Raw genomic sequence first — 17,474 nt, 5'->3', positions numbered from 1 at the left:
CTAACAACATCCAAAGAATGCAACGATTTCTCCTTAGAATTCTTAGGATTAGGACATAATGAAGGAACCACAATTTCTCTACTAATGTTGTTGGAATTCACAACTTTAGGTAAAAATTCAAAAGAAGTTCGCAACACCGCCTTATCCTGATGAAAAATCAGAAAAAGAGACTCACATGAAAGAGCAGATAATTCAGAAACTCTTCTAGCAGAAGAGATGGCCAAAAGGAACAAAACTTTCCAAGAAAGTAATTTAATGTCCAATGAATGCATAGGTTCAAACGGAGGAGCTAGAAGAGCTCCCAGAACCAAATTCAAACTCCAAGGAGGAGAAATTGACTTAATGACAGGTTTTATACGAACCAAAGCTTGTACAAAACAATGAATATCAGGAAGAATAGCAATCTTTCTGTGAAAAAGAACAGAAAGAGCAGAGATTTGTCCTTTCAAAGAACTTGCGGACAAACCCTTATCCAAACCATCCTGAAGAAATTGTAAAATTCTCGGTATTCTAAAAGAATGCCAAGAAAAATGATGAGAAAGACACCAAGAAATATAAGTCTTCCAGACTCTATAATATATCTCTCTGGATATAGATGTACGAGCCTGTAACATAGTATTAATCACAGAGTCAGAGAAACCTCTTTGACCAAGAATCAAGCATTCAATCTCCATACCTTTAAATTTAAGGATTTCAGATCCTGATGGAAAAAAGGACCTTGAGACAAAAGGTCTGGTCTTAACGGAAGAGTCCACGGTTGGCAAGAGGCCATCCGGACAAGATCCGCATACCAAAACCTGTGAGGCCATGCCGGAGCTACCAGCAGAACAAACGAGCATTCCTTCAGAATCTTGGAGATTACTCTTGGAAGAAGAACTAGAGGCGGAAAGATATAGGCAGGATGATACTTCCAAGGAAGTGAAAATGCATCCACTGCCTCCGCCTGAGGATCCCGGGATCTGGACAGATACCTGGGAAGTTTCTTGTTTAGATGAGAAACCATCAGAACTATTTCTGGAAGTTCCCACATTTGAACAATCTGAAGAAATACCTCTGGGTGAAGAGACCATTCGCCCGGATGCAACGTTTGGCGACTGAGATAATCCGCTTTCCAATTGTCCATACCTGGGATATAAACCGCAGAGATTAGACAGGAGCTGGATTCCGCCCAAACCAAAATTCGAGATACTTCTTTCATAGCCAGAGGACTGTGAGTCCCTCCTTGATGATTGATGTATGCCACAGTTGTGACAATGTCTTATCTGAAAACAATGAACAACTCTCTCTTCAGAAGAGGCCAAGACTGAAGAGCTCTGAAAATTGCACGGGGTTCCAAAATATTGATCGGAAATCTCACCTCCTGAGATTCCCAAACCCCTTGTGCCGTCAGATACCCCCACACAGCTCCCCAACCTGTAAGACTCGTATCTGTTGAGATTATAGTCCAGGTCGGAAGAACAAAGAAGCCCCCTGAACTAAACGATGGTGATCTGTCCACCATGTCAGAGAGTGTCGTAAAATCGGTTTAAAGATATTAATTGAGTTATCTTTGAGTAATCCCTGCACCATTGGTTCAGCATACAGAGCTGAAGAGGTCGCATGTGAAAACGAGCAAAGGAGATCGCATCTGATGCGGCAGTCCTAAGATCCAACATTTCCATGCATAAGGCTACCAAAGGGAATGATTGTGACTGAAGGTTTTGACAAGCTGATATCAATGTTAAACTTCTCTTGTCTGACAAGGACAGAGTCATAGACACTGAATTGATCTAGAAACCTAAAAAGGTTACCCTTGTCTGAGGAATCAATAAACTGATTGGTAAATTGATCCTCCAACCATGAACTTGAAGAAACAACACAAGTCGATTCGTATGAGATTCTTCGAAAATGAGAAGACTGAGCAAGTACCAAGATATCGTCCAAATAAGGAAATACCAAAACCCTATTCTCTGATTACAGAAAGAAGGGCACCGAGAACCTTTGAAAAAAATTCTTGGAACTGAGGCTAGACCAAATAGTAGAGCCACAAAACTGGTAATGCTTGTCTAAAAAGAGAATCTCAGACACTAAAAGTGATCTGGATGAATCGGAATATGCAGATACACATCCTGTAAATCTATTGTAGACATATAATGCCCTTGCTAAACAAAAGGCAGGATAGACCTACAGAAACCATCTTGAATGTTGGTATCCTAACATAACGATTCAATAATGATAGATCCATAACTGGTCTGAAGGAATTGACCTTCTTTGGTACAATGAAGAGATAAAATAAAACCCCAGCCCCTGTTCCAGAACTGGAACTGGCATAAATACTCCAGCCAACTCTAGATCTGAAACACATTTCAGAAATGCTGAGCCTTGCTGTGTCAATTGGGACACGGGAAAGAAAAGAATCTCTTAGCAAGAGGCCTTAACTTGAAGCCAATTCTGTACCTTCCTGAAACAATGTTTCTGAAACCAGAGATTAAGAACGGAATTGATCCAAATTTCTTTGAAGAAAACGTAATCTGCCCCATACCAGCTGAGCTGGAATAAGGGCCGCACCTTCATAGGTACTTAGGAGCTGGCTATAGGATTCTATAAGGCTTGGATATATTCCAAACTGGAAATAGTTTCCAAACTGGTACCGCTCCTGAGGATGAAGGATCAGGCTTTTGTTCCTTGTTGTGAGGAAAGGAACGAAATGATTATTTACCCTGGAAAGAAAGGGAAAGCAAAGTTGACTTAGAAGACATGTCAGCATTCCAAGTTTAATCCATAAAGCTTTTCTAGCTAAAATAGCTAGAGACATATACCTGACATCAACTCTAATGATATCAAAAGATGGTATCACCAATAAAATTATTAGCATGTTATAGAATAATAATAATGCTATAAAATTATGATCTGTTACTTGTTGCGCTAAAGCTTCTAACCAAAAAGTTGAAGCTGCAGCAACATCCGCTAAAAATATAGCAGGTCTAAGAAGATTACCTGAACATAAGTAAGCTTTTCTTAGAAAGGATTCAATTTTCCTATCTAAAGGATCCTTAAATGAAGTACTATCTGCCATAGGAATAGTAGTACATTAGCAGGAGTAGAGACAGCCCCATAACTTTAGGGATTTTTGTCCCAACAAACTCTAATCTGTCAGATGGCACAGGATATAATTTGCTTAAACGTCTAGAAGGAGTAAATAAATTACCCAAATTATTCCATTCCCTGGAAATTACTTCAGAAATAGCATCAGGGAGATAAAACACTTCTGGAATAACTACAGGAGATTTAAAAACCTTAGTTAAACGTTTACATTTAGTATCAAGAGGACCAGTATCCTCTATTTCTAATGCAAATAACACTTCTTTAAGTAAAGAACGAATAAATTCCATCTTGAACAAATACAAAGATTTATCAGCATCAACCTCTGAGACAGAAACCTCTGAACCAGAAGAACCATTATCAGTATCAGAATGATGATGTTCATTTAAAAATTCATCTGAAAAAAAGAGAAGTTTTAAAAGACTTTTATGTATACTAGAAGGAGAAATAACAGACATAGCCTTCTTAATGGATTTAAAAAATAAAATCTCTTATGTTATCAGGAACACTCTGAAAATTAGATGTTGACGGACAGCAACAGGTAATGTAACAGTACTAAAGGAAATTTTATCTGCATTAATAAGTTTGACATGACATGCAATACAAATAACAGCTGGAGAAACAGATACCAAAAGTTTATAGCAGACTTAGCTTGGTAGCTCCAGCACTGTGCAGTGATTTTCCTGTAGTAACTTCTGACTCAGTTGCAACGTGGAACATCTTGCAATATGTAAAAGAAAAAAACAACATATAAAGCAAAATTGATCAAATTCCTTAAATGACAGTTTCAGGAATGGGAAAAAAATGCCAGTGAACAAGCTTCTAGCAACCAGAAGCAATAAATAATGAGACTTAAATAATGTGGAGACAAAAATGACGCCCATATTTTTTAGCGCCAAAAAAGACGCCCACATTATTTGGCGCCTAAATGCTTTTGGCGCCAAAAATGACGCCACATCCGGAACGCCGACATCTTTGACGCAAAATAACGTCAAAAAATGACGCAACTTCCGGCGACACGTATGACGCCGGAAACGGAAAAGAATTTTTGCGCCAAAAAAGTCCGCGCCAAGAATGACGCAATAAAATGAAGCATTTTCAGCCCCCGCGAGCCTAACAGCCCACAGGGAAAAAAAGTCAAATTTTTGAGGTAAGAAAAAATATGATAATTCAATGCATAATCCCAAATATGAAACTGACTGTCTGGAAATAAGGAAAGTTGAACATTCTGAGTCAAGGCAAATAAATGTTTGAATACATATATTTAGAACTTTATAAATAAAGTGCCCAACCATAGCTTAGAGTGTCACAGAAAATAAGACTTACTTACCCCAGGACACTCATCTACATGTTTGTAGAAAGCCAAACCAGTACTGAAACGAGAATCAGTAGAGGAAATGGTAAATATAAGAGTATATCGTCGATCTGAAAAGGGAGGTAAGAGATGAATCTCTACGACCGATAACAGAGAACCTTATGAAATAGACCCCGTAGAAGGAGATCACTGCATTCAATAGGCAATACTCTCTTCACATCCCTCTGACATTCACTGCACGCTGAGAGGAAAACCGGGCTCCAACTTGTTGCGGAGCGCATATCAACGTAGAATCTAGCACAAACTTACTTCACCACCTCCCTTGGAGGCAAAGTTTGTAAAACTGATTTGTGGGTGTGGTGAGGGGTGTATTTATAGGCATTTTAAGGTTTGGGAAACTTTGCCCCTCCTGGTAGGAATGTATATCCCATACGTCACTAGCTCATGGACTCTTGTTAATTACATGAAAGAAATATACTTGCACCTAGCAAATTAAAGAAAAAAACCAGCAGAGACAACTGGCTGGAGAAAAAAAGCCAAGGCTTTTATAAATGTAATCGTAAGAACTGTGAAGGGTGCATTCATGCCTATAGTGGTAATAAACCAACTCATATTATTAAATCTAAAGCAAATACCAAAGAATGTAAAATTAACCATTTAACCAATTGCAAAAGTGACTTCATAGTCTATCTATTAAAGTGTGGCTGTGGTCTACAGTACATAGGCAGATCAAAAAGAATCTATAAGACTAGACTATTGTAGCACCTTAAGAATATAGAAAATGGTTTTAGTGGCCATAACCTTAGTGACCACTACTCCAAATTTCATAATAAGGATCCAAAATGCCTAAAGGGAACAGTTCTGTAATTTATACCACCCATTAAAGATGGGGGTGATAGAGTTAAAAAATTACGTCAAAGAGAGACCTTTTGGATCCACTATTTTAATACCCTAACACCAAGGGGACTTAACAAGAATATTGATATAGTGGCATTCCTATAACTCCTAAAATATCTTTTCCCCAAGTTTAAAGAAAATAATATCGATCCTTAAGATATCAATAAGCCCCATAATGGATAAATTAATATTAAGTGTTATACCTTCAAAATATAAGAATATCAAACAGGGTGGCCGCAGTTTGGTTTATAGCTTGTTCAACTGCAGGGGAATACTGCGAGCAGTAATTTACCATTTGTTTGTTATGGATCCTTAATACACCTACAGCCCAATAACGGCATTGATTGCTATACATTGGGGGGAAATTACAAATTCGTTCGAGTACTTATTACCAGAAAAAACTGGCTTAGTACCTGTTGAATACATATCTAGCATTTAACTTAGGGGGCAAGTACTAGTAAGTGGCCTTGTTAAACTCAGACACGTAAGTGTAATGTTGGTATTGTGATCATTTAGAGTAATAGAAACAAGTGGGGTAGGAGCAAACAAATCCATATTGATATTTGAATATTTACTGATACTAAACATAAAGAATGTACTAGTTTACACCACGCAATTACACAAAAAAATTCAAAGGCGGTCAAAGGGTTCAGTGATCCAAAAGGAACCAATAGGAGAGCAGTATAGGGACACACACCTCCTTCCACGCAACAGCGGGAAGTTTAAAAGGAAGCCAGAATCAGAACACAACATTCACCTCTGATGAAAAAGCTCTGAGTAGCTTTGAAACGCGTCAGGTGTCTTATGGTGTTGTGTTCCGACTGCTCACCGCTCACAAAGTTACCTGTTTAACTCTATATTATTTTACGTGTTTTTATATTATATTTAAAGTTGGCAGTAACCTTTTAAAACTGTACTTCGGTTCGATAAACTGTTTGCCTTTTACTGTCATATAAACTAAAGTTTTCAATGCAAGCTTTTTTTATCTACAACTACTCATCTGGATCGCATTTGAGATCTTTTATTGCCTAAGTGATACCTCATAGTGATTGAGGTTATACCTTGTAAGTAGATACTCTGTTTTAAAAAATAAACCCTGTTTCACAGAGTTACGCTATGTGTTTTTTTTCTTTTTATTAAACTCCGCAAAACGAACCTGAGAAGAGGACCCACACCGATCCTAAAGAAAGCCTTTTAGAATACTTCAACAGAGCCACATCCAGACGGAAACTGGACAAGGAGTATCTGGGAGGATCAACATAAAAAAAAAACCTTGCTGAGCCGTACCCTTACCTCATACAATTGTGGTCATTTTCTGTAAGTAGGAAACAAAGCCCATTAAGGGATATGTTCAAAGCTACACTATATTAACTGTATCCAGCCTGCTACATATACAATATGGACTCTGTCTTCTCACTGTATTTTATTCATTAGCTCATGTTTGCATTTAGCGAGTTCTATGAATGCTGTCAATCAATTTTTTATCTATATTGTATATAAATTGACCTCTTTTATGTTTATATGAATGCTATCTTAACTGCTATATATACCATAAGAGAAAATTGCTTGGTGATATACTGTGTTTTAACCAATTAGTCTCAGTATCCTTGTATGGCTACAAAACTACTGTCACTCCAGAAAGGATTAGACTCTGTTACAGTGTTTAATATAATTATTACAAACATCTTTTTATCACTTACGTGCTGAAGGACTAGTAGAAAAAAGATTGTAGCTTTTGTGCATCTTTAGACGGATAGCTTTTAATTAGAAACTATAACCAATTTATTCAATATATGTTTCTTTTATACAAAGCTTATGATTAACTTTATAGTGGTTATAGCGCAGTGAAGTGTTTAAATCTTTTTTTCTATTATCTATTAGTGACAGATAGGATTGAGGGATCATTCTTTCAGTCACATTACAACACACACACAGCAGCTTTATCCTTTGTACTTGATATTTAAGCACCTCCCAGTGGTTTCTGTGAGGTAACTCACACCAACCACTTCAAATACAACTTTTTTAGCATATATATATATATATATATATATATATATATATATATATATATATATATATATATATATATATATATATATGTTCTCCTCCGTATTTGTTTGTTTGTTTGTTTGTTTATACAAGCATGCACTTATACATCACCCGTGATATATCCAGCCCATAAATACATATTATGTATCACCCTCTAGCTAAAATTCAGAGGCTCTAGGGATATTAATTTAACCCATATAGATACCAATTTGTAATGTAGGGGCATACTCTGTACAATAATCTTAATTGAATTCCCTTATGTTAGAGTAATTGAGCACAATATTAGGCTTATTGGCATATAGCTATTACGACAGGGAAATATTTAGATTACACATAGAGGTCCCTTATCAGACATTAAGTGGGCGTGTTCCCCTCCAGCATAGCCACTGGCTGAGAGTAGGAGGCCTTAGCATCCAATAACTAGTTAGGTAGGCATTTATTAACTAGCCCAATGCTATAGGGCACTATACAGTCTATGAATAAGGCTCCAACTGAGCTGAAATGCATCAGACGCCCTCCACAGCTTTCCTACCGGCCCCACTTCATGGCCATATATGCCTGATCTTGCTATGTTTTTTTTTCTGACCTATTTTTATGGTTGATTAAATGGTCTTTTTTGTTTTGAGCTCTCTTGTCCGGACCTTTTTTCTTTTTTATATATACGGACACACACTTAAATATATATACACTTCATCCTAGTGATCTAGCTTTAACATTAACCATCAACTAAGATGTTTTGGCCCATCACTGTTCCACTCTGGTGAAATACAAGGGTCACAGAGGATTTTTGTACATAAATCAATTCATGAGGCTTTCTAAAGGTGATTAACCCTCATGTAGGCATCTGGGCTGAGTACTTGGCATCTAATATAATTTATCCTTGACCTCTTCTCTACTAGGTTACAACATGGTGGCCTAGATTACAAGTGGAGCACAAAAATATTAGCAATATTGGGCTTTAACAGTGCTCAAGTGCAATCAAGAATTATTTTATTGATGTTTATTTTATTTATTTGTGGTCTGGTAGCTAGCAGGGGGCAGTAATCATGCAGCGTTAATTGTAAAATATATCTTTGCATTTATTACATTTATATTTTATAGGAAATGGCTGAGCTTTCACTTACAAGCAGCTGTAGACCACATTACCTGGATTCCCTTCTGGCCCTAAGCAGTGATGGAGAAGAGGCAGACAGCATGCTTAGGCTTCATGGCCTACAAAAATGTCAGGTATCTATCAGGTTTTGTAAGAGGTTATATAACCTGTACATGCATCTCCCAAAATACGCAACCAGCAATGTATGTCCCCAGGGTGTGGTCAAAACAAGCCACACAGCTGTATTATTTATAAGATCATCCGGGCAGATGATGCCTAAAAAGAAATAAATGAGCAAACTATGTGCAACATTGGCAACCTTTCTGCAGATATACAGGCCCTACTGTATTATAACAACTTTACTCTTACCCCTTAATACTCCCTTGTACATGATATTCACTCTATACGGGTCAATCTATCTCAAGTGGTCCAACATAGGTTGCTTGACCATTTTTAATTTTCCTAATTTTTTGTGAGTGATTACCTATATGTATTGGTATTGCAAATACACAATTTTTTTTGTTTTTTGTTATTATTTTTATTGTACGGCAGCCATCTTTGTGTCATGGCGCACAACAAATATTGATTATACAGATGTTTATGGAAACCTCAGTATCTCAGCACAGGATGGTCCTAGTTCCTTGGAGTAAAAGCTGATGATCTGATCACACTACAATGTACATAAACAAACATGTTGCACATTCTTGATCCTTAGACTTAGAACTTAGGTCCTAATATAATGGTGAAAATAGCTGAACATTCCATTTTTTAGGGTACATTTATTTTGGGAAGGTTTTTTTTAGGTGGTACCTATTTTTTTTTTGAGGACGAGAAAGGTCAAACATTTCCCCTCACTTTCAGGTTGAGTATCTCTGGCGAGGGACCAGATAGGAATTTTCACAGATATAAGTCCTTTATCCTAGCATTATGCTGTAAAAATTTTGAGTTTGAGGTTCCACTGGTTACTGAGCTAGGTCTAGTAGAAATCTTTGGAAGAGCTTACTTTATTCATGTGTTTTGAGAAATGACAAGATGTAAAATAAGCATCGTAAATAATCAAAATGAACAGTATTTTACACTAATTAGGTTTATGATTAACACACCACAATGTCAAGATACATGTTTGATTAGAAACTGTAACACTTCCTCGCTCATTCTCTCAGAAATGTTGTGGGAGCATCCAATGGTAGTAGTCAACTCAGCAGGTGTTTATGATTGACATTAAAATAGCTTATGCTTGTCAATGAGCTCTAAAATGTTACTACATTTGATATTTGCAACAGTGAAGCATGATCATGTTGCTTCAGGCACAAACATGAAATTAGGACAGTAAAATTTGTCTCTACATGTCTAGGCATGCCAAAACCTGCAAGTGTATGGGCATAGCTTGTTGGTGTGTTGGCTGCATTCTTGTGAGTTAGATGTTAGGAGCTGAAGTCTGTTAGTTTCAAGTAATGCAGAAATAGATTTTATCCAAATATTGAAATACAGTGTTCAGTTGGGGTTTTTACAATTGAGCAGTGTGATAAAGAGAGCTATGGTGATGTATCCTGTGATAAAAGCAGTAAGTGACTACAGCTCAGAAGAAAAGGAGTTACTGTGTTCAAGGGTATGATGTCATGTTACATCAGTTTGTAAGTACCATGAGAACAAATTTCTATTGAAATATCATTACCTATTTGGTAATAGTTGTTGTAATACCTTGGAATATCACAAAAAAACTATTACAAAAGGATTACAAAAAAATTGATTAGAGCAAATATGAAAGGAAAAGAACTAACCTCTAATCATTGTCCCTGGTAGGTGGCTGTGTTCCACCTGCTACAAAAAAATGTTTGTGATTGAAAAAGAAACATATGGAGCAGACTATGTATTACCCGAAGATAAGTGCAGATAAAAGACAAAGTGGTTTGAGAGCTAAAGTAGGAAGGATTTCTGAAACTATGAAAATAAATCTGTAAGAATCTTCTCATGAGGCAATTCCAGCAGAGAATAACAGTGCCAAAACATTGTCACCAGAAGAAGAATATGACAGATTAATTGAGGCATTTAAAGAAAAGTGTGCAGTAGTAAACAAAGAAGACAAACTTACAATTATCTGTCTATAACCAAGCTCATGGTCCTGGAACAAAATCAGCAGGGAAGTCAATGTCTCAGAACAATTGGTGGAACTAAGCAGAACACTGGTGAAGATACAGGGGATACTAACCTAGTCAGGAAAGATCTATTTCTCTAAAGGATCAAGCCAATATAAAAACAAGAATAATTTTGCCAATCTGTTCAACCATAAGAAGGACCATGGTATAAAAGCCAAATGGAACCTGATACTCATAAGGAAAAGCCGGCGCTGACAAAACGTAGGTCACTTTTTTAGGAACTGTGTACAATGCACCAGACTCCAACCCATCTGATATCACAGCTGTACAAACTCCTATTGACAAGGGGAGAATCTATCCTCCCGACATATGCGTCTGCCTGGCAGACTGAGCTTGGACAAGAGATAGAGGATAAGGAATGGATTAAGATTTTTGGGAAAGCAAAAAAGGCTTCAGTCTCTGAGAATTCAGGAGATGCATTATAAACTATTGAGTAGGTGGTATCTGACACCCCAACGACTTCAGAGAATTTACCCACAAACAAGCGGGGGGTGCTGGAGAGGCTGTGGAGAGGAAGGTACCCTCCTTCATATTTGGTGGACCTGCTCATGTATACAGCCTTTTTGGGAAGGGGTGCTGGGAGAAGTGAGTAAAATCCTCAATATTATTATTCCACCAAAGCCAACATGTCTGATTTATCACAAACTGCCTAAGGATTGTAGGGGAAGATAAGTATCTGCTCCTCTTGTTGATGCTGAATAGCGCAAAGGGGCTTATTCTGGTGCACTGGAAGAAATCACGAGTACCAAGCTTATAGGAATGGAGGGCTAGGGTTGAGGAATTGCTTAGACTGGAAAGGTATCATTATCTAAAAACTGGCAAACTAACTACACATGAAATGATGTCACTAACTTGGGCGGGCAGGGGGTTATAACTCAACTGATCAGATTACCAAAGGATAGAATAGATAAATCAATTCTGAGGCCCCTTCCCAACCCCCTGGGACACTACCTTTGCCCTCCCCCCATCTCTTCCTTTTTTTCTCCCCTTCCTTCTCTTTCTTCGCTTCCTAGGTTACTATTCACTCTGTCTTCCTATTCTTACACCCGTTTGGGTGGAAACATCAGGTATTAAGATATTCTCAGCTGTATGAAGTAAGCAAGCTGAGTACTAGTATGATTATGGTAACTAGAAGCCTGATGTAAAGTTCCTAAGAATAAGTTTGTTTGATGATATGGACTATATACCGCAACAAGCAATTTAGCTTGTGGAAGCAAGCTCAAAGTCAATGGACCAATTATAGGCTACCTTTGATTGGAGGATGACATGACTCCTTGGTTTGTGCACATTAACCAGCAGAGGCTCATACGAACTCAAGGACATACTGACATAAACATGCCTATGATTATGTTAAAATTACTGTTACATTGATCTGTGTGTCATGTTGTTACTCTTCTCAACAATAAAGCTTGTTTTTAAAAAAAATAAAAAGTCAAATGGAACATCTTTGTCACATGGAAAAATGCTTGTGATGTTGGTTGGAGGAACAACTAAGTGGACATCACTTAGTCCACTTAGAATAATGACTGTGTCTTATCTCTATGATGACAAGTAGTGGTAAAGCTTGATTGAGGAAATCAACGAGGAAAACTGATTTTTGTTAAACCTGGACCAAGAACATAATTCAAGATATCTATTGTGGACAAAACATGGGTTCCCATAAACAATGTTCTCAGAAAACTGACAGTAGTAACATTTTAGAGCTCATTGACAAGCATAAGCTATTTAGTCTCAATCATAAACACCTGCTGAGCGGACTATTGCAACCAGGTGCTCCCACAACATTTCTGAGAGACTGTGTAAGGAAGACTCAGTTTCTAATAAAAAATGTAGCTTGAAATTGTGGTGTGTCAATCATAAACATAATTAGTGTAAAATATTGTTCATTTTGCTATGCTTATATTACATCTTGCTATTTTTCAAAACACATGAATAAAGTAGGCTTTTTACGAGATTTCTACTAGCCCTAGCTTTATAACCAGTGGAATCTACTATACAGTACTTATATCTGTTAAAATTTCAGATTCCTATCTGGTCCCCCACCAGAGATAATCAACCTGAAAGTGAGGGGAATGTTAAAAAATTGCACCCTCTCGCCCCCATAAATAAAATAAATATGAGAAGTCTCAAACCTGAAATGTTTTGCATGCACACTATTCTTACTTAGGTACCACCTTAAACAAATTTTGACTGAGACTCGATCGCTTCCCATTATAAATTGACCCTAAAAGTGGAACTTTCAGCGATTTTCATCATTACATTAGGACTTGAGTTCTAAGTCTGAGGTTCAAGAATGTTCAAAATGTTTATATATCTACATGAATCTTGTAATGTGATCTAGAGATCAATTTTTGTTTAACCCCTTAACGACTGAGGACGTGCAGGGTACGTCCTCAGAAAAAAGGCAGTTAATGCCTGAGAACGTACCCTGCACGTCCTCAGTGTGGAAAGCAGCTGGAAGCGATCCTGCTCGCTTCCAGCTGCTTTCCGGTTATTGCAGTGATGCCTCGATATGGAGGCATCCTGCAATAACCTTTCACGGCCATCCGATGCAGAGAGAGCCACTCTGTGGCCCTCTCTGCACCGGACATCGATGGCCGGTATCGTTGGTGGGTGGGAGCCGGTATGGGAGGTGGGTGGCGGCCATCGATGGCCCTGGTCATGTGGAGGGGGGCGGGATCGTGGGCGGGGGAGTCCGGGGGCGCGCGCGGGCGTGCGCACGTGCACGAGGGGGCGGGGGCGGGCGCGTGCACGGGGAGGGAGCGGGTGGGAACCGCTACACTACGGAAAAAATGTGTCCCCAAAACACAAAGTGGGACAAAATTTAAATAAATAAAAAAGCCCTTGTGTGATTTAGGTGGTGGGGGGCGATTGAGCTACACTACAGAAATTTAAAAAAAAAAATAATAAACATTTGATTGTTCAAAATGGGTACTGGCAGACAGCTGCCAGTACCCAAGATGGCCCCCAATAAGGCTGAGAGGGAGGCGTAGAGAGCTGTTTTGGGGGGGATCAGGGAGGTTGGGGGTTAAGGGGGGGATCCTAAACACAGCATATGTAAATATGCTTTTTTTTTTTTTCTTTAAAAAAAAAAAAAACTTTTATTTTAGTACTGGCAGACTTTCTGCCAGTACTTAAGATGGCGGGGACAATTGTGGGGTGGGGGAGAGAAGGGAGCTGTTTGGGAGGGATCAGGGGGTGGGATGTGTCAGGTGGGAGGCTGATCTCTACACTAAAGCTAAAATTAACCCTGCAAGCTCCCTACAAACTACCTAATTAACCCCTTCACTGCTAGCCATAATACACGTGTGATGCGCAGCAGCATTTAGCGACTTTCTAATTACCATAAAGCAACGCCAAAGTCATATATGTCTGCTATTTCTGAACAAAGGGCATCCCAGAGAAGCATTTACAACCATTTGTGCCATAATTGCACAAGCTGTTTGTAAATAATTTCAGTGAGAAACCTAAAATTGTGAAAAAATTAACATTTTTTTTTACTTTGATCGCATTTGGCGGTGAAATGGTGGCATGAAATATACCAAAATGGGCCTAGATCAATACTTGGGGTTGTCTACTACACTACACTAAAGCTAAAATTAACCCTAGAAGCTCCCTACATGCTCCCTAATTAACCCCTTCAATGCTGGGCATAATACACGTATTGTGCGCAGTGGCATTTAGCAGCCTTCTAATTACCAAAAAGCAAAGCCAAAGCCATATATGTCTGCTATTTCTGAACAAAGGGGATCCCAGAGAAGCATTTACAACCATTTATTCTATAATTGCATAAGTTGTTTGTAAATAATTTCAGTGAGAAACCTAAAGTTTGTGAAAAAATTTGTGAAAAAGTGAACAATTTTTTTTATTTGATCGCATTTGGCGGTGAAATAGTGGCATGAAATATACCAAAATGGGCCTAGATCAATACTTTGGGATGTCTTCTAAAAAAAAATATATACATGTCAATAGATATTCAGGGATTCCTGAAAGATATTAGTGTCCCAATGTAACTAGCGCTAATTTTGAAAAAAAGTGGTTTGGAAATAGCAAAGTGCTACTTGTATTTATGGCCCTATAACTTGCAAAAAAAGCAAAGAAGATGTAAACATTGGGTATTTCTAAACTCAGGACAAAATTTAGAAACTATTTAGCATGGGTGTTTATTGGTGGTTGTAGATGTGTAACAGATTTTAGGGGTCAAAGTTAGAAAAAGTGTGTTTTTTTCCATTTTTCCTTCATATTTTATAATGTTTTTTATAGTAAATTATAAGATATGATGAAAATAATGGTATCTTTTGAAAGTCCATTTAATGGCGAGAAAAACGGTATATAATATGTGTGGGTACAGTAAATGAGTAAGAGGAAAATTACAGCTAAACACAAACACCGCAAAAATGTAAAAATAGCCTTGGTCCCAAACGGACAGAAAATGGAAAAGTGCTGCGGTCATTAAGGGGTTAAGGAGCTAGGACCATCCTGAGCTGAGATATTGAGGTTTCCGTAAACATCTATATAACCAAAATTTGTTGTGCACCATGACACAAAGATAGCTGCCGTGATTAAACGGATATATTAGTAGAATAAAAATGAAGTGTTTTTGAAATACCAATACATAGAGGTAAGCAACCAACTTGACAATTAATGGACCACTTGAGATAGACTGACCCATAGAACATTGACAAACTAACGGCCAGATTACAAGTTTTGCGTTATGAGCAAAAAAAAAAAATGATTAGGGGTTAAAAAATGTATTATAGTGTTTGCGATGCGGGAGGGCCTCGGTTTAGGGGTTAATAGGTAGTTTATGGGTGTTAGTGTACTTTTTAGCACTTTAGTTATGAGTTTTATGCTACAGCGTTGTAGTGTAAAACTCATAACTACTGACTTTAGAATGCGTTACGAATCTTGACGGGATAGGTTGTACCGCTCACTTTTTGGGCTCCCAGGACAAACTCGTAATACCAGCGCTATGGAAGTCCCACAGAAAAAAAGACTTTACGAACTTGTTGATTTGCGGTAAGGCCAAAGAAGTGTGCGATGCCCCTAAACCTGCAAGACTCGTAATACCAGCAGTAGTGAAAAAGCAGCGTTAGGACCTGTTAACGCTGCTTTTTAAGCTTACCGCAAAACTTGTAATCTAGCCGTATCTTTGTGGTAATAACATGTTCCTTATCTTTTTTTTTTTTTGTGCAGAATGATATTATTCTAAAAATTGATCTGCATTACTCAAGCTTAGAAGCCAGCACCCGCTTCCAAGAGACTATGCATCACACAATCCCAAAGCCATGGATAGCAAGACTGTTAAGTGGAAAAGATGCAACTTCTGTGTGCAAGGTCAATGAGGCTGGTGCTACTCTCCATGATCACATGACTACAAAACCTACACCACTCACTACAAACTCCTCTGATAATAAGCCCCCCGCTCACAGATTGGATAATGCTGGAAGGATGCCTTGTAGTGCTCAGTCTAAATCGTGCAGTGAGCCAGAGGAAAATGATGAAAGTGATATTTTTACCCTACAGACTACTTCAGATAAGAAGGAAAGCTTCTGCACTGTACGAACTGACAAGAAATAAGAAACTTCATGTATAAAACAATATAGCTTGCCATAAAATGGCCAATTATCTTACACATTGATAGTAGTCACCACTTCTGAATTGTGTGCAACTAGATGTGCCTCTGAAGTATTATAGGGTGGTGAACCATCACTAACAATTAATGCTTAGTTTAACTATCTATGCATATCTAACCTCATTATGTACTATAGCCTCCACAATGATCAAAAGCTTTCATCTCCATTATTCATTCTGACTTGTATACTTTTCAGATGAATGTATATTGTCCCTATCACCTGGATATGTGTCTGTCTGCAGTAAGATCAAATGAAATTACAAAATATGAGCAAACTAAATGCTCTGCAATTGCATATGAAACACCTGGCACAATCTCATATGGTATCATTCTAGGAACAAGAGGTTGTGAAAAACACTGCACTTTTTATAAAACTAGAATAAGTTGGCACACATGAAAATATAGCCAGAACAACTGTTGTTGCAGGAGTATAAAATACCATGACCTCATTGAAAACAATGAACCCGGTTGTGAATACACAAGCTTTGCTGTATACGTGTAATATGGGTTTCATGACTTTGAAATTATTCATCATTAGCAAAATGTATTAATTTGTATCAAAAGTAATAGGGGAAATAGAATTTAAGGCGCATGATGAATTTGAAGGTTTTACCTAGCCAGGTACTGTACAAAAATTCACTGATAGTTTGTTCCACCTGCTATGTTCCTTATTTAATGATTAAGTTGCATAGAATAACATAGAAACTGGTATCACTAGTGAAGATGCAGTTGCTGGAGGCATGTCTTAGTAAAAGTAAAGAAATCCCTATTTCAATTTATTGTGTCTACCTTCCTTTTGAAGCACAGCAACATGATAATGATTAATACATCTTCAGGTTCTTTATAGACAAGGGGGTCGATCCGATATAAATCGTCGCCCGCAAAAGCCGGCGACGCCAATATTTGCGCGGATTTGGTATCACATATACGGCGTAACCTAGAAGTTACGCGCGTATATTTCTGCCGTCGCCCGCAGTTTTTTGGGCCATAGGCAGGTATACCAAACCCGCGCAGTTTGGTATCCAATATGCAGCGTAAGGACTTACGTGGCGAAAATGGAGAAAACTTACTCCATTTTCACCTCGCCACAAAAAGCAGCCGTAAGAAGCCTTACGCTGACTATTGGAGCCCCGTAACTCCCTAAACTAACTAGAAAATAAACCTAACACCTAACGCATGCGCAATGTCTATCTCCCTGTCAACCGCGATCTGCTAAAATAAACCTAACACCTAACGCATGCGCAATGT

At 38.1% G+C, this 17,474-nt stretch overlaps 1 protein-coding gene across 3 annotated transcripts in view; it reads left to right on the top strand.

The window, feature by feature from the left end:
- LOC128663107 (mucosa-associated lymphoid tissue lymphoma translocation protein 1 homolog) overlaps positions 1–17,005 on the top strand; it is a 167,587-nt gene extending 150,582 nt beyond the window's left edge. For all 3 annotated transcript variants that reach the window (XM_053717266.1, XM_053717268.1, XM_053717267.1), the window contains exons 15-16: positions 8,444–8,569; positions 15,788–17,005. In XM_053717266.1, the coding sequence (XP_053573241.1) occupies positions 8,444–8,569; positions 15,788–16,171 (510 nt within the window). In that variant the 3' untranslated portion in view covers positions 16,172–17,005. The remainder of the gene's footprint in view (positions 1–8,443; positions 8,570–15,787) is intronic.
- Positions 17,006–17,474: the final 469 nt, after the last annotated feature.

The sequence above is a fragment of the Bombina bombina genome, chromosome 6 (genome assembly GCF_027579735.1).
Source record: "Bombina bombina isolate aBomBom1 chromosome 6, aBomBom1.pri, whole genome shotgun sequence".
NCBI classification, from domain to species: domain Eukaryota; kingdom Metazoa; phylum Chordata; class Amphibia; order Anura; family Bombinatoridae; genus Bombina; species Bombina bombina.
Note: the sequence above shows the minus strand (reverse complement) of the source record. Positions and strands in the feature narration are given on the sequence as shown.